The sequence below is a fragment of the Lethenteron reissneri genome, chromosome 55, assembly GCF_015708825.2.
Source record: "Lethenteron reissneri isolate LAM-NWPU_2019-01 chromosome 55, ASM1570882v1, whole genome shotgun sequence".
In the NCBI taxonomy this organism is placed as follows: Eukaryota; Metazoa; Chordata; class Hyperoartia; order Petromyzontiformes; family Petromyzontidae; genus Lethenteron; species Lethenteron reissneri.
In genome coordinates, this window is record NC_083833.1 from 2,090,807 (window position 1) to 2,115,146 (window position 24,340).

Here is a 24,340-nt window from a genome sequence, read left to right on the forward strand (position 1 = left end):
TGAGTCCACCGTCGATGGGGGTGGGGGGGGGGGGCGTGGGGGGGGCGGGGCAGTCCCCGAGGGCAGGCCATCCCACAGCACCGTCGGCCGTGGGTTTGAGCCCCCAGTCGCAAAGCGGCGGCGGAGCGAGCGAGTCGACGTCTGCCGCGCGTTAACGCTCGGGGGTTGTTGACTCAGCTCGTCGTTCCTTTCCGGGTCGATTAAAACGAGCACCACTCGGTGGGGAGGTCACCGGCGGTTCAAACGGACTTCCATTCACGTGAAGGCGGGCGTGAATTATCTTTTGAAATTAATTCATGACTATTTTTTTTTGTAAGATCACAGGCGTTTCCTTTCCATTCACCAGCGTTGTCTGGAAATGAAGGAGAACAAAGTTAGATGTCAACGATGGCAACGGATAAAACATCAACTTAAACAAATCGAAACGTTTTAATGCCAGCGTTTAAAACAACAAACGTTACAACCCCGCGTCTCGAGAACTTTTGTGCCGCGCCCGTACATCTGCACGCGTGGCATCATGGCGACTCAGAGGAGTGGGGGGGAGAGGTGGCGTCCGTCGTGTTAAAGTTCCCCCACCCCTCGCGAGCGCCGGCGAGCGGCTCCAGACAGCGGCTGAGCGGTCGCGGGACCGTTGTTGCAGGTGTCCAACAGCGGCGACAAGGAGGTGGAGTGCCAAATGGAGACGCACAACCACAAGAAGGTGACCTTCAAGTTTGACCTGGACGGAGACGTACCCGAGGACATCGCGCACCACATGGTACGTGCGTGCTGTTCGCCGCCGCGATCGTCGTAGTTGCCGACGCCGCTGCCTTGCACGATCCATCAATCGATTGAGCCGCGGCTGGGTTAGAGCTGCCTCCCCACGTCGTCGCACGGGTCACACTTTACAGGTCACGGGGTCACAGGCCACAGGTTACAGGTCATGGGTCACATGTTACAGGTCACGGGTCACAGATCACTAGTTACAGGTCCTGGGTCACAGGTCACAGGTTATAGAGGTCACGGGTCACGGGTTACGTGATGGGCGAGGGGGTTGTTTGACCGTATGTCACCACCGCTGGTGAGTGCACGTTGGATTACTCTCCAACTCACTGCTTTTTCCCTCCGCATTTAGAATCGGCATCACGCCTTTATAGTATTTGTGTATAGCTATCAACATTAAAAACAATGTTTATAGTTTAGTTTGGATTTCGGGAGGCGACGAGCTTCACACCGACCGTTACATTTCAACTCTCGACCCCCAACCCCCACCCCCCCCAACCCCCACCCCAGGTGGAAAACGACTTCATCCTGAAGAATGAGCTCGAGGCTTTCGTGGAGCAGATCCGGGACATCATCGAGCGCGCCGCCGTGATGCTCGGAGACTTGGGGACCGGCCAGGGATCCGCCGCGGCGAGGGGCGGAGCGGAGGCGGGCGGGTGCAAGGTTGGCGCACCGCACGTCAGCGCACCGCGCACAGACGGCGTCTCTGCTCGGACTCGCGGTGTCTCTGCTCGGACTCGCGGTGTCTCTGCTCGGACTCGTGGTGTCTCTGCTCGGCGTCGCGGTGTCTCGGCCACGCACGCCACGTGAACGCGCCGTACTGAAACGGATGGCCCCGGTCTCCTTTTGTCGACCCTCTGACCCAATCTCATTTTTTCTACCCATCAGTTTTTGATTTCCCACTGCCTTCTGTCATTACCTCTGTGTCCTCTTTCCCTTCTCTGTCGTCGAGATCATAACTGGGACGTTTCTATGCACACGGACACCGTGTACCCTGGTTCTGAGTTATCCAGTAGCCGCTGTTGTTGTTGTTGTGGTTGTTTAAAAAAACTATGTAAAGAAAGTTCGGTCGCACAAGAGAGGGCTTTGCGCTTCTGTGCCTGAACCCGGCTGTCTTTTCTTTCGTACAGGATTCCGAACAGGACAGAGCTCCAGCGCCAGGTAAAGAATGTCACCGGTCAGACCCTGCACGCAGTTCGCCTCTTTACGCCTTCGCGGCCGGTAAAGTGAGAGTTGCGCCGGCTCGCGCGGGAGCTCGACGGCGTCTGTCGGATTCTCGCCGCAGGTGCCAACGCGGACACGACGGTGGTGCACGCCGGGGGCCGCCGCTTCTTTGTGAGCCCCGTGGTGGAACCGGCGGCGACGACGCCAACGGCCGAGGAGCAGACGGACGCCCCGGCGTCCGGAACGGCCACCCGGCCCGGTAAGACGGGGACGCACACGTTGGCATTCCCGGCGGCGTGAGCCAGGTTTGCCGGCCGGCTCAGTCGGCTCGCGATTCAGGAGACCGAATGTTCAGGGAGGCTCAACCCGACCTGCCTTCCATTTACACAGCCCAGCCCAGAGCAATAGGCCCCTGCCGATTGCTCGTAGGCCGCACCTACTCCTGCCAGCCCCACCCACTACCCAGGGAGCCCCGTCCACTACCCAGGGAGCTAAGCACTGCGCCACCGCTCCATTCCCTGACTGAGTGAGAAACATCCCCAGCTGTGTCTTGACCTGCGCACGGCTTCCTGTGCGTCCACACAGGAGGAGCGTGGGAGCAGCAGGGCACAGCGACGCCCCCTCGTCGCGCCCTCACCACTGACCCGTCCCCTCTCGCGGCGGCCGCGGCGCCGACGGCGGCCGAGGCGACGTCGCCGCCCGCGGCGCCGTCGTCGGCGGGGCCGACCCCGGCCGCGGCCTCCGCCAGCACCGCCACGACGCCCGGCGGCGGCGCCTTCTCTCCCGCATCGGGCGACGCCGACGGGGAGGGCCCGGCGCGGGGGGCCGGGAGCCTCGCCAACGACGACATCCGCTCGCTGGACGAGAAGCTGCGCTGCCTCTTCCAGGAGCAGCACGTGTGCGGCGGCGAGCAATCGGACGGCGCCGCCTCTCCCAGCCGCGTCGCATCGCCCGCCCGGGCTTCGTCCGTCGTCTCCCCGTCGTCCCCGGCGCCCGGCCCCGTGGGGCCGCCCGGCAGCGTGGGCTCGCCGGCGAGCTCACGCCGCGCGGAGGGAGTCGTCACGCCGCTGGCGCTCACGGTCCTCGGCAGCCCCAAGCAGCGCCGGCCGGGGGTGTCGCGCATGCCGGTGAGCGTCGGAGGGAGCGGACGGTCGTCGTTTTGTGTTTTTAATGAGGTGGAAGCGCAGCCGATTTGTCGCTCGCTCGTGCCACTGCTGGAGGAAAGGCCTCCATGAGGGCGAACTCCGGACGGGATTCGGCCGACTCTTTCACGTGGTTCACCAGAAGTGTTGGAAGACGTCCGAGTACCCACACTTTACCCCACCACGGGCGACAGAATCGGAAGGGGTTTAAGCAACTCAGCCCCGTTGTTTCAACTGCCGCTAACCATGACACCACGGCAGGTCTTCATTTTGCGGTGTAGTGGTCCAGCGGTAGCGTGATTTGCGCTCGATTCACGGTTCGAATCCACCAGCCGCCCCGGTTAATACCGCGCGGTGTAATAGCCACAATGAGATTACGTGGCATCTGTTTCACAGCGGACGTTAAAGGTACCGTGGCGCCATCCGCAAGAGTAGGTCACCGTGCGCCAGAAATCATTTTGCAAATTCGCCATACTTGAAAATGCATTGAGTTGGAATTGATGTCACGATCATCACGCCCGACTCTGAAAACAGTCACGAGACATAATGCGGCTTTCCTGGGTATAATAAAAAAATAATCTCACTGAATAGTTTCCCGGTCGCCGGTTAAGAGCGAAAGATCGTCACCATGCACCGATTCGTCACTCGAAATGTATTTGTCCGCTTGCGACAACGCGTATCAAATTGTGCGTGAGAAACGATTCACGTTCCGCTACGGGCTCGCGTGATCCTCGCACGACGCAGGGGGGGTGGCTCTGGACTTGACCTGTGGGTGTAACGATCGTGTGTGGTGCAGAGTCAAGACTCGGAGCGAGGGAGTGACCGGTGCAACACTCCACCCGCGTCGCTCCCATTGAGCATGGGTAAGGAAGGTGGACACCACCACCGCCACCACTATCACTGCCACCGCCACTGCCACCGCCACCTCCATCACCGCCACCGCCACCGCAACCGCCACCACCCCCGCCACCACTGCCACCACCACCACTCCCGCCATCGCCACCACCGCCATCGCCACCACCCCCGCCACCACTGCCGCCGCACACTGACACACGCCCCGCGCTGAAGGTGGATCATTCAATGGAACAATAATAATAATACCATTTCAACTTGTAACCCACCACCGCTGCACCGTATTCGCTCGCTCTCAAAGCGAGAGGACGACTCGGAAGCACGAGGGAGGAAACCGGAGCACCCCGGAGAAACCCCGCGGGTGCGAGAGGGAAACGCTCGATCCCACACAGACGTAACAGGCGGAGTCTACATTTCTTTTGCCGTACCGCCTTCTCCTAGCGAGCCAGGGTCACGGGCTCCTCCTCGACGCCCGCGGGAAGGGAACCTGGCAACGTCTCTCTGTGTGTGCGGTGATCCACCAGCCCTCCCTGCTGCTGCCACAGCAGCGATGGACTTACGGGCGGCCACGTGCGGCAGCTAGGCCGCCATGGCCCGGCACAATATGGATTTGACCCAAACTCGGTTCGCGGGAACGTGCGGCGTTTTGTCGATCCGCCGCTTGATAATGACGGCCGCTCCGGCTCGCAGTGTGTGCTGGGTCGTGCGCGGATTATCCGACCGTACTTTGCCACGCCGCTCAGTGCAGGGTGGTAGAGTCAGGGAGAATATACTAAAAAATATATATACTTTACCAGGTAAGGCCCATTGAGCTGTATTGCTTTTTCAGAAGCCACCTGGCCACAAATAATAGCTCAACAAAGTAGTTTATTGTGCGGAAATTTATAGCAGCCAAATACTCTAAAACGTGTGACGTTGATTCTAAATGTGAAGGGTAAAACCGGAGGACCCGGAGAAAAATCCACGCGACCACGGAGAGAACTTGCAAACTCCAAAATATACAGCAGCAGGCGTCAGGGTCTGGATCAAACCCACGGTCTCCTGCATACCAGGCGAGGTAGTTAACATCTCGCTACCTGCGGCGCTTCAAACACGGGAGCATAGCGAGATGCAAATCTTCACTGTTCCCCTCTGCTGCCCGCCAAGTAGCTCGGAAGCCCCATGACCGCCTGTTTGCGTGTGGTGATCACCAATCCGAGCACTTTCACGGCTCAACTCTGCTTAGCTGCTAGTGGCGGGGGGGGGGCATAGTCGGATGATTTGGTCGCAGGCCATTGCGATGTAAAATTCGGAGGGGAAAAAGCCACAAGTGCCGTGGAACTGCCCTAACTCCCGACCGACGTTTGTCTGCTTTTCTCGCGAATCTCAGTGGCGCAGCCGTCGCCCGGCAAGGACCCCGGCGAGACAAAGGAGCAGGGCTTCAAGAAAGGGAGATTCCAGGTACGAGCCGGGAACAACAACAAAAAACTCCGCACGCTTACAAAGACAAAGATTTCCCTTGTAGCCTCAGCAGGCCGTAGGGGCAAGTGCTGTTAGCGAGCAGCAGCACCTGTGAAGCCCAACACGGCACACGAGGGGGTGGGGGGCCAGCACCACGCCCGGCCGCCTTTGTCTCCCCAGTGGTGGTGTGTTTACACACCACACCAGGTGCCGATTTGAGGCCGGGTCGACCTAGGGGAGTCCCAGGACTAGTTCAGATAATCGTCGATGGTTTTAGGAATCGTCGATGGAATCGTCGATGGTGTTCAGTGGAAAGCGAACTCAGGTCACCAAGTTCATAGCGCAGCGCACTAACCACTGCACCACCCCTCCCAGCACATACAAAGACAAAGATCCCCCGTATAGTCTTTACAAGACGATTGCGGAAAGTGCTGAAGGCCAGCAAGACACACGAGGGGGTGGGTGACTAGTACCACGCCTGGCCGCCTTTGTCTCCCTATTGGTGATGATTACACACCGCACCAGTTACTTATTTGAGGCCGAGTTGACCTAGGGGATGCTCGTGACCGGTTCAGATAATCGCTAACCGCAACACCACCGCTTCCCAAGTACATACACAAACGCACACACAACAACAGCCATCAAAACACGGGTTAGGTGCACTTTGAGTGTCAAAGGCTCGCTGGCAGGAGGTAATGGGACAGAACCAGGTGTCATGGGTTCTGGGTCTGCGTCAAGCCATAACACGCACGCACACACACACACATGCACACGTGTGAGCAATCTGCATTGGCGAGATCAAACTCACGCAAGCTCTTGACGCAGCATCGCGACCTGCGTGCACAAGGCACGTGACCTCACGTCACTCGCCCGTCCCTCGCGACGCTGACAAGACGAGTGCGCAGGTTGCGCAGTGGCGCCGTCGCACCACCGCCCGCCCCCCGCACGTGCACACGCCCATTGTGCAATCGGTCTCCCGCAGGTCTGCCTGACGTCTGCGAAGGATTTAATCGGGGCCCGTTCGGACAGCGTCGGAGAGTCGACTCCCGCGAGCCCCCTCGGCGTCGACACGGGCGACAAACGCAGCTTCGCCGCCGCCGCCACCTCCGCTCAATCCGCCGCAATGCATTCTGGGAGCTCGGATATACGGGCTGAGGCGGTGCCGGGTTCGCCGGCGAAGCGCTCGGTGATCGGGCGCTTCCAGGTCACGTCGGCGAGCGAGGCCGCCGCCGCCACGCTGGGCCGATTCCTCGTCACCAAGGCGACCGACCGGGGCTCGCTCGCCTCCTCCGGCGGGGCGCCCCACGAGGCCTCGCCGCCGCAGGCCACGTCCCGAGACTCGGGGGTCGAGAGTTGGCCTCCCGCCACGCCGGCCCCGGCGCTCGCCTCCTCCGGCCTCGCCTCCGCGCGCGGCGAAACCGACGGCGGCGGGAGAGCGGCGGCGCTCGAAGCGGACGGCGTCCCCCAAACCGAGCGGCCGCCGGCGCCGGCGGCGGCCGTGTCGGCGTCGGCGGCGGAGGCCGCGTCGTCGCGGGTCTCCTCCGGAGCGGAAGAGGTGAACGTCGGGCGGGCGGCGAAGCCGACGGCGGCGAGCGGAGGCGGCGTGCGCGGGTGGGCGGGCGCGGACGCCGAGTTGCCGGCAGAGGCGCCGTCCCCCTGGGCCGTGTGCCTGCGGTCGGCGCTGCCCGTGTGCCCAGTCGTCGTCGGTGGCGGCGGAGCGTCGTCGTCGCACGTGGCCACGGTGGCCGCGTACGGGAGCAGCGATAACGACTCGGAGGAGGCGGAGGACGACGAGCTCAAGATGGAGCTGAGCAGGCTGCGAGAAAAGTGAGCACGGCATCTGGGACCCTGGGCAAACTGCGTTCACGTTGCAAATTGCTGGGGTGATGTCACGTGGATACGAATCGCCAATTACTTAGAGCTCTGTAAGCACCCATGCCTCCCCTTGTCTCCAACTCGTTCACTCCCCTATTCTTCCCCACGTCTCCCCGATGTCTCCCCTTCTCTCTCCCTTCAACTGCCCCACGCCTCCCCTCATCTCCTCTTTCTCCCATGCCGCATACGCTCCCCCCCCCTCCCTCCCCCCTCCCGTTGCCATCGCCCCAGACACCTGAAGGAGCTGGCGGAGCTGCAGGCCGCGCAGCGCCGCGAGATGGAGGAACTCTACCGCCGGCTGAACCGAGCGCCGCCGCAGCTGCTGCTGCAGCTCCACCCGCCGGCTGGGCGGCGCCGCAGGACCAGCAAGGGCCGCATCGCCCGTGCCTCCCGCGTGAGCACGGCACACGCCCTGCCAGGTACGAAGGCGACGCGCCTCGCGTGGTCCGCCGGTAGTTTCACGTCAGGGGGCACGGCAGGTATACTCTCGCTCCGCTGCTAGCCGAACAGGGTTGTCCGCCTTGACCACCCTGAATGTAAAGCTGTAAACTGGTAACGATATTTTTTATTTGACCAGGTAAGGCCGCTGAGCTGTTTGGAGCTCTTTTTCAGAAGCGACGTGGCTTTCACGAATGATAGCTCGACGAAGCGGCTTGTCGCGTCGACATTTATAGCGGCCAATTGCTCCCAAACGAATGTTTATGAATGTGGAGAGAAAAACCGGAGGACCCCGAGAAAAGTTAATGTGACTACGGGTAGAAAATGCAAACTCCAAATGTACAGCAGCCATCGGAGTCAGGATTGAACCCACGATCTCCTGTATACCAGGTGCGGCAGTTAACATCTAATTATCGCGGCGCTCCTGTATGCAGGAGGTCATGGGTTCGATCCCAACCCTGATGCCTCCTGTATATTTCTATTTTGTGTCCTCTCTCTCCCCGTGGTCGCGTCGTCCTCCGGTTTTTCCCTCCGCATTTAGAATCAACATCGCGGAGTTTGGGGTATCTGGCTGCCGATATAAAATTGCCACACGTTGAGCCACTTGGTTGAGCTGTCAATTGTGGCCAGCGACGCTTCTGAGAAAGAGCCGTGTGGCTCAGTGGGCCTTGCCTCGTAAAAATAAAAGTTTGGTTTAGTTTAGTTAGTTTAGAATGTGAAATTGTAGTTGTTGCTCCGCACCTACATCAGCCGTACGTTGTGTTGTTGTGTCCATAGTAAATGTAAAATGCGTCGTTAAGCCCGCCACCACACGACGCGGCCAATTATTGAGGTTTGTCATTTAACAAAATGTGCCCATTCAGTTACTCGCTCAGCGCACACCGATATGTGTTGGAGATTAAACCCACAACATTTACAATCTGAGTACCGTGATGACGTTTCGCTGGGGATTGCAACGATCTTCATCAGGCAATCGGCCAGAATTGTGTGCAATGGCAATTGTGTGTACGTTGAACTTCTTTCGCACCGTACTTAGCCATCCGCGCTCATCGAAAGATGCGGGGGAAGGACAACAAACTAAACACAAAAAGCAGTTCTACAGAAAAGAGTTTTCAATCGAGATTTAAAAGTGCACAGCTCCCAATGGCTTCTTAACATCCAGACGGCCGCAGAAGCGCATCTGAAAGCGCCGCACCATGCGGTGACGGTCTTCGTTCGCCGGTCCACTCTTTTTCGAGTGACGTCACGGCATCTTTGACGGCGCGGAGTACCCCAACGCCTGTGTCGGCACCGAAAGTATTAACCGGGGCAGCATGCCGAATTCGAACCGCGAAGCCCCTTCGACGAACGTCGACCCCACCCACCCACCCCGAAGACCTGGCCAGCCCGGACGACTGGAGCCACTCGTGTGACCCCCCCCCCGCCTTCCCGCAGGCATCTTCCAGCCGTCCTCTTCCTCCCAGCCCGCAGACGGCACGCGGCCCACTGGTGGTCATGGCCAGGCGGGGCCGCCACTGGGTCAGCCCGGCGGCGGCGGCGGCGCCATCACCGCCGCCAGCTTGGAGCCGCCGCGGCGAGCCGTGCGGCACTCCGTGTCGGTGGACACCCTCCACTTGGGGGGTTCTGGCGAGGGGCTTCCCCACCAGCCCATAGCAGGTACCGGTGCTGTTCGGCCGACGCAAGTGAGCGACGTGGGGGGGGGGGGGCGTGGGGGTTTAGTTCGGGGTGGCCGTGTCTTCGACGCTGGGGGGGGGGGGGGGGCAATCTCAGGACGCTGTGTTGGAACCGTGGGTCCATTTTACGCTGTTGGTTTGTTTGAAATTGTTGGAATTTGTCTTGATTTGTCAGCCCGGTTGCTTGGCTACATTTACGTCGAAACTTGTAGAGACTCGTAGAGACTTGTAGAGATATGTAGAGACTTGTAGAGATACAGAGAGACTATTTAAAGATACATCGAGACTCATAGAGATAAATAGAGACTCGCAGAGATACATAGAGACTCATAGAGATGCATAGACTCGTAGGAACACATACGTTCGTGTTTGTCCACTGCTATAAATGTCCACGTGGTTTGAGTTACCACTTGTCGCCAGGTCGCTTCTGAAAAACAGCCGTAGAGTGCAGTGGGCCTTACCTGGTAAAAGTTTCACTGGTCAGCACGCATTCGATAGAGATGACGGTGGCGTCGTGATTCTTGCTCTGTCTGCAATAGTCCTGTGCACGCTGCCCCGTCTGTACACTAACCTACGTCTGGCAAGTGCGCTCTGTCCGTCGGTCCGTCTTGTCCGCCTCTCCACCCACTGTGTACACCATTCCGTTTGTGAGCCGCGTTAAGCCAGCGTCCTCTTCCTTGTGCGTGCGTGTGTGTGTGCGCGTTGCGGGAGCGGTTCAATTCCCGTTCACGGCCAACGCCGGTGACGATTATCTGTACCGGTCCTGGGCCTCTGCTAGGTCGACTCAGCATCGAATGAGTTCCTTGGTGCTGTGTGTAAACATCGCCACTGGGGAGGCAAAAGTGGCTGGGCGTGGTGCTGGCCACCCACCCCCTTCACATGCCACAGTGCCGGTTTTCATAGTGTGCTCGCGAACAGCACTTGCCCTAACAGTCTGCTAAGGCTACACGGGGGATCTGTATCTTTGTGTGCGCGTTCTCACCCTCTCTCCCGACAATGCTTGCGCGACACGGAGGCTGGACCGTGTTCCATCGCGTCGGCGATCACGTCACGTACAAAACCAGCGGGCGCCCTCGCCCGCGGTTCCTCAGCGGACCCATCTCGCTCACTCTGTGTCCGTGTCCCACCTGCCCCACCTGCCCCGCCTGCCCCGCCGCCTCGCCTGCCCCCTATGCTCCACCCACCCCCTGCTCAACTTTCACGCCGCCCCGCCTGCCCCGCTTGACCCCCCGAACTTTGAGTTCTGAGCTTTGACCTTTTACCCCTGGCAGCCACCCAACAAGATGGTGGCGTCGCGGGACCTGGACAAACCTGCGGAAAAATAACGTTCAGTCCCTCGTTTAGGAGAAATCTTTGTCGATTGCATCGAACTTTAAGCGACCATGAGCCTTGTTTACGAATTCGGGCAGTGTAACCGACTTCACTCCATTCTTCGCGCGAAAATGCGTACAAAAAAAACGAAATTTGATCATTATATTTAACTCGCTGTGCGGTAATTGCTGGCATCAGTGAACTGTGGGTTTCCTCGCCCGATCGGGCAGATCTCTGGATCGGACGTAAGCCTTCCTCAGGTTTCCACAGACCCCCCCCGCCCCCCCTGCTGATCGCACAGTCGCGGCTTCTCCCTCGCTCGCATGCGGCACGGGAGTTTCCGGTGCATTCCGGGGTGACTTTGGCGTTAGGCCTCGGTGAATAACCGGCACCGAGCAGAGGGATCTCGGTGAATCGGGAAGCCAGCCAGCGCCGTGCCGGTATCAAAACCAAGAGAGCGTGGACCAAGAAGCCGGGTCCACCGGTCACACAACCAGATCGCTCGCAAAATCGCGTAACCTAATCGCCCGCGCAACTACTTTGCCGACATCTAAGCTCTTTAGTAGTTGCTCAAAGAGGATGTGTCTGTACTCTTTGGTTCTTTTGGTAAAGTCACGTAGGTATACCATAAAATAAATGTAATCACTACGTGGGTTTACCGAAAGAACCAAAGAGTATGGGATCCCTGCAGTCACGAAAACTTCAAACCTAGGGTGTGTCTGGCCACGCCCCTATACCACAGAGCCCCGCCCTTTTTTCTGGTTCCCCCACCCACATCAGGATTGTGACAGCCAATCACGAGTTCGCAAATGTGCACGTGATGCTACGGGTCTGCTCAGCAGATGGCCTGAGAGTGCAGAATCTATATCTGCCGTAGAGTCTGTTTCTATTCAACCGGTTGGGCAACCCGTTGCGGAGACGTCCACACATATATATATAAGCGATCGAGTTGCATGCAACCAAAGCGGCACAAAGGATCACTCAGGTGTGGCGAGATCCCTTGTCGATTAACCGCGCTCGTTACGCTCACCCTTTGACGTGCGCCGTCTCGATCGTTAGCCGCTCCTCACAGGTAAAATACGATTACGTCAGGAACCATTAAAAGCCAGACGACACACCACGTGTTCACCAGAGCTTTTGGGGCTTTCCGTAGCCTAATTTACACTATTTCTGCATGTCTGCTTGTGTTTGTATCGTTTGATGCAACGCCGTCCCTCCCCCCAACTTGACCCCCTGACCACTGGCGGAGCCAGTGGGGGGGCGAGGCACGTGCCCCCCCAATGATCTGATCGAAATCCCTAATTTCGATCGGATCCCTAATTTCGTTGGAATGGGGTTTATTAGTAATAAATCGGCATTTTGCGACCCCCACTGCCACTGTGTAGCATATTATTATGTGCCAGGGAATCTATTAGATGAGAGGACAATAGTCTATAATTGGCAATAAGCAATGGCAAAGCAGTTATAAGTGACTCACAGAATTGTGCGCAGTTGTGTATACAGTATACGACTTCCCTGAAGGCATTCACCTTCAGCGAGCACGATGCCGATCACACGACGCGGTTCGAATCCGCCCTCGATCGATGGCTGTGCCATCGCCGCACACGCGTCGAATAAAAAGCAAGGGACAAGTCCTTATTTACTAACAACTCCTCACTTACTAACAACTCCTTACTTACTAACAACTCCACTATCATTTTTCATTGCTGGAGGGGTTGCCCCCCCTACCTGAAAATCCTGGCTCTGCCATTGCCCCTGACCCCCCGTCCCAAGATGTCCGTGCAGCAGTTTATTGTTCACGCTATGAGGTGGCGGAGGAGCTGTAAAATGTTTAGGGGGAGCATGGGCAGAGTTTTCTTGGGTGGGGGGGGCATGGGGTGGAATTGCCCCCCCCCCGCCCCAAACTGGGCATCTTTATAAATTAATTTTCAGTCGTTTTACAATAAAGCTTAACAATAAATGTATTATTTTACATGCACCCGCGATTCCTAATGTGAGGGGCAAAGGTAACCTGCCTGCGCTCGAGTTCCCGTGGCTGCCCGGCCTCACTCCCGCTTCCCTTGATTCCGCGGCGCCAGGTCTGCCGCTCGCGGTTGCCTCTCCCTCGCTTGCGGTCGTTTTTTTTGTCGTTTTTACCTCCAAAGATGATTTTCGTTTGTTTTGTTTTGTGGGGCTTGAAAATGCTCCGCGGGAAAACGACAGTGGTCTTTAGCGACGCTCTTCAATTCGTGCCGGTTTGTTTTCATTTGCTTGTCTTTCGCTCGCGGCGCCTTCAGTTGCTACAATCCCCCGCGCGGGTTCGTGAAGGGCCATACAGAATTGTGCGTCGCCGTGGCTGGAGCGCCCAGCTCGCCAATTGTGCAGAAGGCCGAAGTCTCCCTTGGAGTAAGAGCTCCTACAGCTCAATGGGCTTTACACGGGGGTAATAAACTTCCGACTTTCGAATTCTGAGTTCAAATTCTGGCCCGAGTTTAGTAAAATGAGCAGCACTTTGTGGTGGTTGCCTTCCTACGGAGACGCTGGCCAGCACCACGGCAATTAGAGATGAGCACTAGCCAGGGGGCACCTGGGTTATTATGAAAGCTTCCCAGCAGAAAATGTAACACTAATAAGGGTTGACAATGCAGCGTCCTTAAATTTACAAATTGGACTTAAAGCAATTCAGGACACACTGCAAAATGAGGTATGAGCTAGGACTTGAAAGCACTTACCGTCCGTGTTGTTCAAGAAACGAGTCCGATTTAACATTCAAGGGTAGTTTTTCAACGCACGAGCGAGGCGATCTCGTTCCGTTTACTGGAGAGTATTATGTTGGAAAGAACGTTTTCTAAACTTCCGGCGATCGATACTGAGAAGTGACGGCTAACAGCTTGAGTGGTGACGACGGTTAAGGTGACCTGGCGGTGTTTGCCCACGCGAGCGACGGCTGGAATTTCTGCACCGCAGGGACCGGCATGGGAGGAGCGACGCACATCGCTCAGGTCGTCGGCTGCCTGCAACCACGCTTCCCGGAATCACCTTTGGCGACGACGCCCGCCGCTGCGAGGAACTTAACTGAACGTCCGCAGCAGCAGACTCCCGCCAACGCCGCGCCTGCCGAGCCCGCCTCTCAACCGAGCGCCGGGCCAGCTCAGCAGGCCGAATCCAGAGCCCCCGCTCACGTGCTGGGCAGAGCGAGCCAGCCCGCAACGCAGCAGAGCACCTCCGTTCATAACTCGCCAGGCCAGCGTGCCGTCGAGCTGGGCCAGAGCGTACAGCAGCAGCATCAGCAACAGCTTCAGCAGCATCAGCAGCAGCTTCAGCAGCATCAGCAGCAGCAACAGCATCAGCAGCAACAGCTTCAGCAGCAGCAGCTCCAGCAGCAGCAGCTTCAGCATCAACATCAGCAGCAGCAGCAACATCATCAGCAGCAGCAACATCAGCAGCAACAACAACAACATCAGCAGCAGCAGCTTCAACAACATCAGCAACAGCACCAACAGCAGCAGCAGCAGCTTCAGCAGCAGCAGCAAGGCATGGTACTAACGAATCAGCCAGCTCCACAATCCTACCCCACTACATCCACCAACAATAACAACAACAACACGGATCCTGCCACCAGCAGAACCGTCTCGGCTCAGCTGCCGCAGCAGCCTGGCAACACCGGACAGTATCCCCAGGGCTTCCGGCCGCCTCCGGCCTCTGCGCAGGTGAGTCCGCCGGTGCGACCCACGCAGCTCAGCTTGAGCGCCGCGCCCAGCCCGACCATCTTCATCCCCAACTGGTCGAGCGACCCGACCATCCACCGGCCCCTCGCCGGCCAGATGACCCCCCCACCGGCGTGCCAGCCCGCCGCTCAGGCGCCCGTGTCGCGGCAGCACAGCCTGCCTGCCGTAGGCCTCGGGGGAAACGGCGGCTCGCTGACGATGCCCAACGTCGCCAAGAAGACGACCTTCACGGACGACTTTCACCGTCTGCTTGACAACTGGGCGCGCGACGCAGTCGGGGTGTCCGGGATGCCGGGCAGCGGTAGCGGTGGCGGTGGCGGCGGCAGCGGTGGCGGGGCGAGTTTTGCCGGGGCCAGGCAGATTTGGCAGAGGACTGAGCAGCAGGGAGGAGCTGCCGCTGGTGGTGTTGCTGGGGCCGGCGGGGCGAGAGCAGGCCGGCTCGTCAGCGCTCCGAGCGTGCAGCAGAGGCAGCCGATGCATCAGCAGCCGGACGTGAGTAGCCGATTGGGCGGCGTGTTTGTAAATCTATGAACCGAGTTTTGAATGAGGGCAAAAGCTCACTTGCAACACTGCGATGTTACTACTCGCAAGCACTCACCAGAAGCCTTCCTTCTGGAAATTCACCTTTTCACGAATCGATAACTTTGGCTATGACGACAGGTTTCAGGAGCAGGCGTGACAGCATGCGAATGTCACCACGGTCTTCTAATGTTCCGCGCGTTCACCCTGTGCCTTTCCAGACGCCCCAGATGACGCGCAAGCTGTCCGTGCCGAGCCAGATGGGCGCCCCTGGCGCCACCCAGCCCGGCAGGCCTCTCACTCCACTGCAGGCTCCCATGTCCCCGGCCTACCCCATGCCGTACGGGGCAACGGCGCAACCGCACGCGGCTTACCACAGCACGTGGCACGGCCTGCCACCCTCAGTGGGGCTCCCACACTTCCAGCAGCCAGCGGCAACGATGGGCTATGGCATTCCCACGGCACCAGGCCTGCAGACGGCCATGACGCACGTGGCCACACAGCACAAGCCGGGCCTGGGCAGGGCTTCGCCTGGATTCTGAGGTCCTCCTTCCTTCCTGCGTGCGCGCACGTGCGTGTGTGTGCGTGCGCGGCGCTGTGTAGGTTCATAGTTTCAGCACGTGGCGGCGAAGGCAGGCGGTCGAGCAAAAGTTTTTATTATTTTCCTTGTGCACTTTAAACGTGGGCTGTGCAGTAATAGCAGGGCGGGGCAGGGTGGGAGGGGGGCCCAGGTTTGCGGGAGGCTGTAACGCCGATGACCGCGTAACAACGACTGCTCGACTGCGTCGTTCGAGCACCTTCCCGCGAATGTCGAGATTCCAATTGAAGCCAACGCCTCAACTCAGAATGAAACACGCCCGCCCGCCCCCCACCCTACCTTGCTTGAGTAAGTAGCCGAGACGATGTGGCTTCATTCACACGTTTGTTAAAAAATAAATAGCGGTTTACATAATCCTTTCTTGGGGGGGGGGGGGGGAGTGGGGAGAGCGAGCAGTTCACGAATGTCTATATCCCCTCCCCCCATCAAAAATTGGCTGAGAAGTAGTTTTTTGATGCAACACATGAAATATACCCCCTCAAGTGCGCTACCATTAATAAAAACATACATATAGGCCGTCTCCAACTTATATGTAACGCAAGCCCAAGACTGTGTGTGATTAATGGGGGTTGGGTTTTTTTGGGGATGCATATCAATGCAGAAACACATCAAGTTAACTCCGGGAACAAAGGCTGTGAATTTGGGTATTCTATTGCAAAAAGAAACATCACAAAAACACAGACAAAAGTATACGTGATATTATATATATATGGTAATGGGTACTAAAATCCTTAGCGAGAATATGCAATGAGATTGTGGTATTAAAACACGGCCAGGATAGAATGCGTGGGGCTTGTTTGTTTGTAAGCTGTTTATACCAAACTGTGAAAGGCTGCTGGGAGCCGCAATGCCCTGGATCGGTCTCGGTGGACAATCCCAGAATGCAGTGATTGGATGGCATTTGTGCCCTACAACAGGGCATCCAACCGGGCACCCACCACCGCTCTACCCCCACAAATGGCTGAATATATTCCAAAAGGCCTGTCATTAAAAGACGATGACATTGACAACTACACCTGCCTGGGCAAGACTGCGAGCCCATCACCTGCGCTCTAAATTTGCACGACAATGAGATTTAAATAAAGAAGATATATATGTGTGTGTGTAGAGGAGAGAGGATGCTGCTACTGTTTTTAAAATTAAGAGACATATTTCCTATTTAATGCTGCGGCCACTTCCGTGGAGCCGCATGCTTTTTTTGTTTTGTCAGACAACCAGTAACCGGTCCGGTCGTACAAAGCACCCCAGAGCGCATTGAATTTCATCTTCTCGTGTCACTCAAAGCGCGGCAAGCAGGAAAGGCCGTGTGGAGTGTGGCACAGGCGGTTAGCACGCCGCCCTGTGAACCCGGTGCACCCGAGTTCGATTCCTGGTCCCAGCCGAATACACTTTACTGAGTGATATCAGAACCGGGCCTTCCCTCAATCCGCCTGCATCAAACCGTGCTGACCAAGCATGGTGAAATAAAAAAAAAAACACATATAGGGTGGGATGAGCTTTATCTAATAGTGGATCGGGAATTGATGGAATTTATTAACACTTATTATTTATGAGAAGTAAAGACCCTCTTCCAGGTAGTTTTATACGACCGGCCGTTGGTACGGTATGAGGGAATGGTAAATGTCCTGGCTCTAACCGCTGTCCACAGAGCTTTAGGCCATGCTACATCGTGTGCCTTCCACATTTGTAATGCCAAATGTACACGCAGACGTGTTGACGAGTTAATGTCGCTTTTGTGAGCGCGCGTGCGAGCTTCGCGGGGGCTTGTTAGGTGTGCGTTAGTTTTAGGGGCTGCGTTTTACGATTTCACGTGGTAACATTTTCTGGGAAGTAATTATACGCCACGGTGTCAGCTCTCAGCCCATCATCTCTCTTATTAACGGGATCGGTTAAAATTGAGTACCGGACTGTGTTGTTGGATGTCTACAGGAGAAGTTGTCCTGATCCCCCCCGCCCCCCTCGACACTCGTTTAAATAAAGGGAACACGCAAATCGTTTTGGAAGGCCATCGCAGCTTTCGATTATTTTTCTCAACTCAGCCACCAAAGTTTAAAAGGGGAATTAACGATTCATAATTCACGTCGATCCCCAACTCTCCCCATCGTCGGTCGCCCCCTCTCTAACGATGGCTGTCCCGGGAAGTTTGCAATCGCAGTGCTAATTATGCACCACTCCCGTGCCAACGCCTTTACGAGCTGTTTCTCAACCTCTTCCGGTATCGTGGGATGTTCCTTCTTCTCACCATGATATCTCCCGAGTTGTTCGTCTGTGATCTGGGGGGCGGGGGGGGGGGTCACGGATAAAAATTCGATTATTTTGCCTCGCTCGTAGAATTCGTCGAGACGGTCAAAGTCGATGGAACGTCCACGTGCCACGTTTGCGCGACTCAAAAACGACCCCCATTCCCTGCACTCACAGATCCACGCGTGGTGCCATTGCGTGATAATTATTTTCATGATCGATCATTGCCGTATCCATTGCTCGCCTATTAGACAATAGCAATTCAATAATTGGACATACGAACGTCATTGGCGGCACACCGGTGCGCGGTATAAAGACAAGCACATTTTTCTCAATGATTATTTCTTTTCCCGCGATTCACGAACCTCGGTCAGAAACATGTGCGTCAAAGTCCGTTCTCGTGTTGATGTGCGAAGCAGTATGCGAGACGAATGGTACTGAGCAGCCGAACGCAAAGCTTCACAGTCTGTTGCCTTATAGCAGCACCCAGCCTGGTGACGATTGTCTGGCTCCGTGTTTCAAAGGCAAGATTTTATTTCTCGTGCCCGAGACCTGGTCGGAGGATTCCTCGATTCATTTCCAGAATCATTTATTGGCGGACGGTGGCATCCACCCGTGTCACACTTTCGAATGGTAAACCAGCTGCTGAATCATAAGGCAACTTGTTATGGAGAGTATTGCAGCTCACTCATGGGTAACGGCGACATTGTCAGGCAGTTTTATGAGGACCGGTGTGTTATGCCGCACCGGTGTTCCGCCAATACGTCCACATGATCGTACAAAACAAAACAAAAACTCGCATCACGAACCCCTTAGCGAGCGCGCCGATTTCGACCGTGCGAGCGAGCGCGCCGATTTCGAGAGCGATCTTCTTTTGCCCGCCGATCGTTCGGTTGTGGTGGATCCAATTACTCCACCACCTCCACCCCCGCGTCCACCCCTAGACAAGTTTGTTGTGGCGGTTTCGGGGGGGGGACCTACAACCGAGGTTGGAGAGCTCAAAGGAATGGGCGAGTGTGAGCAACGTTGCCCCGACTGTTGGGTGGGTGCCGGTCCGCGCAAGGGCATCTTAAATGCCGCGAGAGGCGATGGGTTTGGGTTATTGGCTCCTCGGCCCTTGTAAGAGAGGAATCGCGCGCCGTCGAATCGGAACGGCCGATAGCGCAAACGATGTCACCGTGCCTGTACTGCGGTCGCTTTTACCGTCAAAAGGTCGGTTCGGCTGTTGTGTGGCAGTCAACCAACTCGACAGACAGAGAGAGAGAGGTACAAAAAACGTTGAAACGTTGGAGAGAAAAAATGAAATCACCAAAAAAATCTATATCCCGACGCAGGGGAATTATAAATGCTTGCGTCTGCACACCATGCCTCGGAGACGTCGAGTCTTCTAATGCTGTTATCGCTAACGAGTGCCTCTTGTTTCACGGTGCAGGTTGGACATTGTTCACGTGCTCGTAGTATGTGTACGCCTGTGGTATTGATAGCACGCGCGTGTTTGTGTGTGGAGGTGAGCGGTGGCGCAGTGGTTAGCGCACTGCGCCACCGAGGTTGTATTCACGGCCACCACGGCTGACATCAGAGTGGCTGGCGGGCGATATCCGGAAGTTGTCCCGGTGCCTCGCTTTAGGTTGACTCAGCCAGAAAAAAATAATTAGAAACCCCAGTTAGCGGTGGTGCGTGTGCATCGGTGCTGGGAAGACAAAGGCGGCCGGGGCGTGGTACTGGCCACACCACCCCCTTTGCGTGCCGCACCGGCCTTAACAGGTGCTCGCTAACAGCACTTGCCCCCCCAGAGTTTGTAAGGCTAAAGAGGTTTGTTGTCGTTGGCGTGTTACAAAACAGGGTGGATCGAACAAGCTTATTGTGTCTGAACTGCGACTTTCAAAAACAAATGTTAAAGTGAATGTACGACTATTAATGAGAAAACCCCCACACGTTTATTATTTCTTGTTATTGTTCCCCGTTACTTCTCCCTTGTCCTTCTTTTCTTAACGCCGATATTATCAAGTAAGTATACGCTTTGTCGCGACCTGTTGTTAGTCGCGCAGTAATGCCGCGGCAGGAGAAAGCCAATGTCGGTATGATGGTCGTGTATAAACTGCTACAATATACAAAGCGTGAAGCTTATGGAGTCCAAGTGTTTATGATGTTTCGTTTTTTGTATCATGATCGAATGTGCATGTGTGTGTGTGTGCTGGTGTGTGTGTACGTGGGGAGCGGTAGTGTAGCGGTTAGCGCGCTGCACTACGAACTTGGCGACCTGGGTTCGATTCCCGCTCACGGCAAACACCAGTGACGATAATCTGAACCGGTCCAGGGCCTCCCCTAGGTCGACTCAGCCTCAAATTAGTACCTGGTGCGGTGTGTAAACATCGCCGCTAGAGAGACAAAGGCAGTCGGGCGTGGTGCTGGCCCACCCACCCCCTCGTGTACCGTTCCGGCATTCATAGGTGCTCGCTAACAACACTTGCCCCTACAGTCTCTTAAGGCTATACGGGGGATCTTTATCTTTGTGTGGCACAAAGTGAGGGATGACCCTGCTGAGGCTGCGGTGCCTCAAATATTGGAAGAAGGTCACCCCCTGTGAGTGGCTGGCTGAGGTGCCATCTGTTGAGGAAGTACTGAAGGCAATCCATAGTCTGAGACCAGGAAAGGCACCGGGCAGAGATGATCTCCCAAACAAATGCTGAGGGAGGGTGGCGTTTGTGCACAGACTGCCCTACATGACATCATAACAACAGTCTGGACCACTGGATGGTTTCCTTAGGACTGGAAGGATGCCCTGGTGGTCACCCTCTTTAAGAAGGGGGACCGCACAGACTGTAACAACTACAGGGGCATCTCACTCCTCAGTGTGCCGGGAAAGGTCCTGGCAAGGATTATCCAACATCGCCTTACTAGGCACGCTGAGTGTGCCGGGAAAGGTCCTGGCAAGGATTATCCAACATCGCCTTACTAGGCACGCTGAGGAGAGGCTCGCGGAGCCCCAATGCGGTTTCAGGAAAGGGCGGTTCGGCACGGATGACATTTTCTGTCCGACTGCTATAGCAGAGGTGTAGGGAATTCCAACAAGACCTACATCTCTGCTTTATTGACCTGGTGAAGGCCTATGATACCATCAGTAGGCCTGGGCTCTGGGTTGTTCTTCGTGCTTTCGGAGTCCCTGACCCTCTGCTCACGATCATTAAGGACCTTCATGATGGTGAGCGGGCCCAGGTAAAACTACGTGGCCGGGAGTCAGAGCCATTCCTTGTACACATTGGGGTGCGACAGGAATGTCCTCTGGGTCCCACATTATTTAACATCTATTTTGACCACGTAGTTCGTGAAGCCTTCAATAGCTGTACCGGAGGAATTTACATTTGGTACAGATACAAGTGGGAGGCTGATTAATGATCGGGTGCGGTCAAGGAATGGCTCCCTATTGCTCAACTACATTATGTATGCCAATGATCTGGTAATTGCTGCTCAGCTCAAAAGAGTTGGAGGCGCTGCTGCGCCATACGACAACAATGGAGAGCAGAGGAGCTATGCTCACAACAACGAGCAGAGCGCCGGATGGCTAAAGCACAGCAAGTTGGCACAGTAGGGGGCACAGGTGGTGCATCAGCCAGTCGTCTCAGTCGACCTGTGGCATCTGGATCTGCCCCATGACCTCCTGCCAGGGGGCGTTCGACACTTCACGTGGCCTCAACAGGCATAGCCTGGCACAAGCGTCGTGGTGACGTCACCGCCACTTAGTTGCGAATGGCGGTTGTGTGTAGGTGTGTGTCTTCGGGGAGCGGTAGCGTAGCAGTTAGCGCTGCACTACGAACCTGACGACCCGGGTTCGACTCCTGCTCACGGCCATCATCGGTGACAATTATCTGAACCGGTCCTGGGCCTCCCCTAGGTCGACCCGATCTCAAATGAGTACCTGGTGCCTTGTTTGTTCCGGTGAACATTTGTAAAACTACCCACGTTTTCTGGGAGGCTCAACGGTGACGCATCTGGCAGCCTCCCCTCCCCACTTTTTTTTTTACACGACCACACACCACTTGCCGCAGGAATGGCCCAGCCTGAGGCCCTCAGAGTGGCCCAGCATTGGGCCCTCAGAGTGGCCCAACCTGGGGCCCTCAAAAGTTTTTAACGAAGCTGCTGCAAAACTGTCCGCTAAGGGGCGCTGTTCTTTTTCGATTTAAAGCTTTCATGACTGCAGGGATTCATCTTCTTGGTTCTTTCGGTAAAGTCACGTAGAAGGGAAATAATAAAATAATAAAAATAAAACATAATAAAATACAATTCTCACGACGTTTCGGCCACAACGTAAGCAGCCGTCCTCAGGTGAATAACAGGTCTGTCGGGAAGATAGCGTCTGAATGAACACCACCAAAACGTCGTGAGAATTGTATTTTATTATGTTTATTTTATTAGTTCCCTTCTACGTGACTTTACCGAAAGAACCAAGAAGAGGGCGCTGTTCTATTGAAGTTCCCATAGAAATTGCCGCTTTCCCGCAATAACGGAACAAGAAACCGGATTTCCCCGGTATTGCAGCGGTAAGATTACAGCGAAATCTGCCCCACACAAAAAAAACTGTTCAAGTAACGTGAGAACGGTAAAATAGTAATCTCCCTTCAATCGGGAGCGCTGCTTTGATGGGATTTGGCATTAAACTGCTGTTTTAATGATGAAACTTTTCTTAAAGCAAAAAAGTGACTTATCTAAAAAAAACTATTAAATATTACCTAACCAACAAAATCGAGCTGTTTAACTCATTAAAACGCATGTACCCAGTGAAGTATGGTCAATAACCCCCGTGACACTGCCTGAGAAGGCCCTCGATCCAGCAGTGGATTGGCATAGGGACTGCAAATTCTCCAAACCGCAACCAGTTGCATCGCAGTGAAACGTTCCCCAACTATGGAAGTCTGCAAAATAATTTAAAGTTACTGCTAACATGATGTTTACGTCACTTAAAATGTGAATTCCCATCATGGATATCCCAGCGAGCAAACCGAAGACACCACCCCACCCACCCATTGTCCCACCTCGCTCCACTACCCGTGCTCTCTGCTCCAGCAGCCCGAGGAGGCCACCCTCTCTGTTTTTTTTACGATCAGAGGAAACAAGAAGATGCTCGGTGTAGTCGGCACTTTGCTTCGTTCATCATTTAGTTTTTTTGGGTTTTTTTTCAATGCTTTGCTTTATGTGCCACCCCCCCCCCCCCCTTTTTAAATGAAAGATTTCACAAAATATTTCACGCTCTGCTCTCCTCCTTCTTACCCCTTCCCTCTCTCTACCCCCTCTCTACCCCCTCTCTCTCTCTACCCCCTCTCTCCCTCCTCTATGTCTATGTTCCCCCTGTTTTCTATGTAAAAATTTTGACAAGTGCTGCATCTGCACCCAGCCCTTCTCGCAGTCATTCACACCTCCGTTAAGCTGCGCTCTAAATGGGGAAGGATCGCTCCTCCTTCTTCTCTGCTGCTCCCTCTGTCTGGAGCTCCCTTTCCACGACCGTCCGCACTGTTCAAGGCCCTTCCCGTGCCGTGGCTGAGACTGCAGCCCTTCCTCTCCCCCCCTGCCCGTGGCTCTCTCTGTCTCTGTGAAGCTCTCCGTGTCTCATCCCCTCTGTCGGTGCCGTCTCCTCCCCCTCTTCGCCTCTTCTCCCCGCGGCTGCCCTGGAGGCTCCGTGCCCCGTGCCCCCAGGGCAACCGCGCCCTCTCGCGTCTCGCCACGGAAGACGCAGCGGCCGCACTGAGTGAGAAGCTCCCTGAAGTCTAGATTTGACGCTTTCGTGACTGCAAGGATTCATATTCTTAGGTTTTTCGGTAAAGTTACGTAGGTAAAAAAATTTAAATTAATAAACCTGAAGACGGAAGCTTGTGTTGCCTCCGAAACGTCGTGATTTTTATTTTATTTTACTTTTATTAATTATAATTTTTTTACCTACGTGACTTTACCGAAAAAAACCTAAGAATATGACTCCCTGAAGTCCACAACGCCCCGTGGCCGAGAGTTTCACTGCGAAGTGTCGCCCTCTAGCGGGACAGGAGACGCGAGCGGCTAAGTTAAGAGCGAAGGGGTTGGATCCATAGTCTTGGTTCTTTCGGTAAAGTCACGTAGATAGAAAATGGAAATAAAATTTCAAGATGAATTAAAAGTAAAAGCTGAGGGTTGGATTCAGAGAAACCTCCCATAGACCGATAAGTTGAAATCTATGGGAGCCTTTAACATTAAAGTATATGGCAGTCTATAACATAGAAGTCTATGGGAGCCTTTAACATTTCAGTCTATGGGAGCATTTAACATTCAAGTCTATGGGAGCCTTTAACATTGACATAGAAGCCTAGGGTCCGATTTAACATTAAGTCTATTGGAACACACACGCACTGAATACACACACACATTGAATACACACACACACACTGAATACACACACACACACTGAATACACACACACACTGAATACACACACACACTGAAACACACACACACACTGAACACACACACACACTGAAAACACACACACACTGAACACACACACTGAACACACCCGCTGAACACACACACAGCCATTCCATACATTTAGCTCCTAGGAGAGCCTCAGTAAGACGAGAGTGTCGTTTTGCAGGAGGG

The 24,340-nt window shown here is 55.4% G+C and overlaps 1 protein-coding gene and 1 long non-coding RNA gene across 6 annotated transcripts in view; one reads left to right on the forward strand and one right to left on the reverse strand.

Annotated features, from left to right (window-relative positions):
- LOC133356749 (serine/threonine-protein kinase WNK1-like) overlaps positions 1-19,844 on the forward strand; it is a 149,352-nt gene extending 129,508 nt beyond the window's left edge. For 3 of the 4 annotated variants that reach the window (XM_061574403.1, XM_061574405.1, XM_061574406.1), the window contains 13 exons: positions 641-757; positions 1,273-1,425; positions 1,893-1,923; positions 2,048-2,185; positions 2,512-3,053; positions 3,865-3,931; positions 5,290-5,360; positions 6,343-7,187; positions 7,467-7,654; positions 9,108-9,329; positions 10,362-10,460; positions 13,604-14,856; positions 15,105-19,844. In XM_061574403.1, the coding sequence (XP_061430387.1) occupies positions 641-757; positions 1,273-1,425; positions 1,893-1,923; positions 2,048-2,185; positions 2,512-3,053; positions 3,865-3,931; positions 5,290-5,360; positions 6,343-7,187; positions 7,467-7,654; positions 9,108-9,329; positions 10,362-10,460; positions 13,604-14,856; positions 15,105-15,425 (4,047 nt within the window). In that variant the 3' untranslated portion in view covers positions 15,426-19,844. The remainder of the gene's footprint in view (positions 1-640; positions 758-1,272; positions 1,426-1,892; positions 1,924-2,047; positions 2,186-2,511; positions 3,054-3,864; positions 3,932-5,289; positions 5,361-6,342; positions 7,188-7,466; positions 7,655-9,107; positions 9,330-10,361; positions 10,461-13,603; positions 14,857-15,104) is intronic. The other variant, XM_061574404.1, reaches the window with a different exon arrangement.
- LOC133356778 (uncharacterized) lies at positions 55-10,465 on the reverse strand. Of its 2 annotated transcripts, none has more exons than XR_009756893.1 (3): positions 10,329-10,465; positions 735-882; positions 55-352 (listed from the first exon to the last, which is right to left on the reverse strand). It is a non-coding gene; the product is annotated as an uncharacterized LOC133356778 (long non-coding RNA). The 2 variants fall into 2 exon arrangements; XR_009756894.1 differs by having other exon boundaries at positions 9,808-10,445.
- Positions 19,845-24,340: the final 4,496 nt, after the last annotated feature.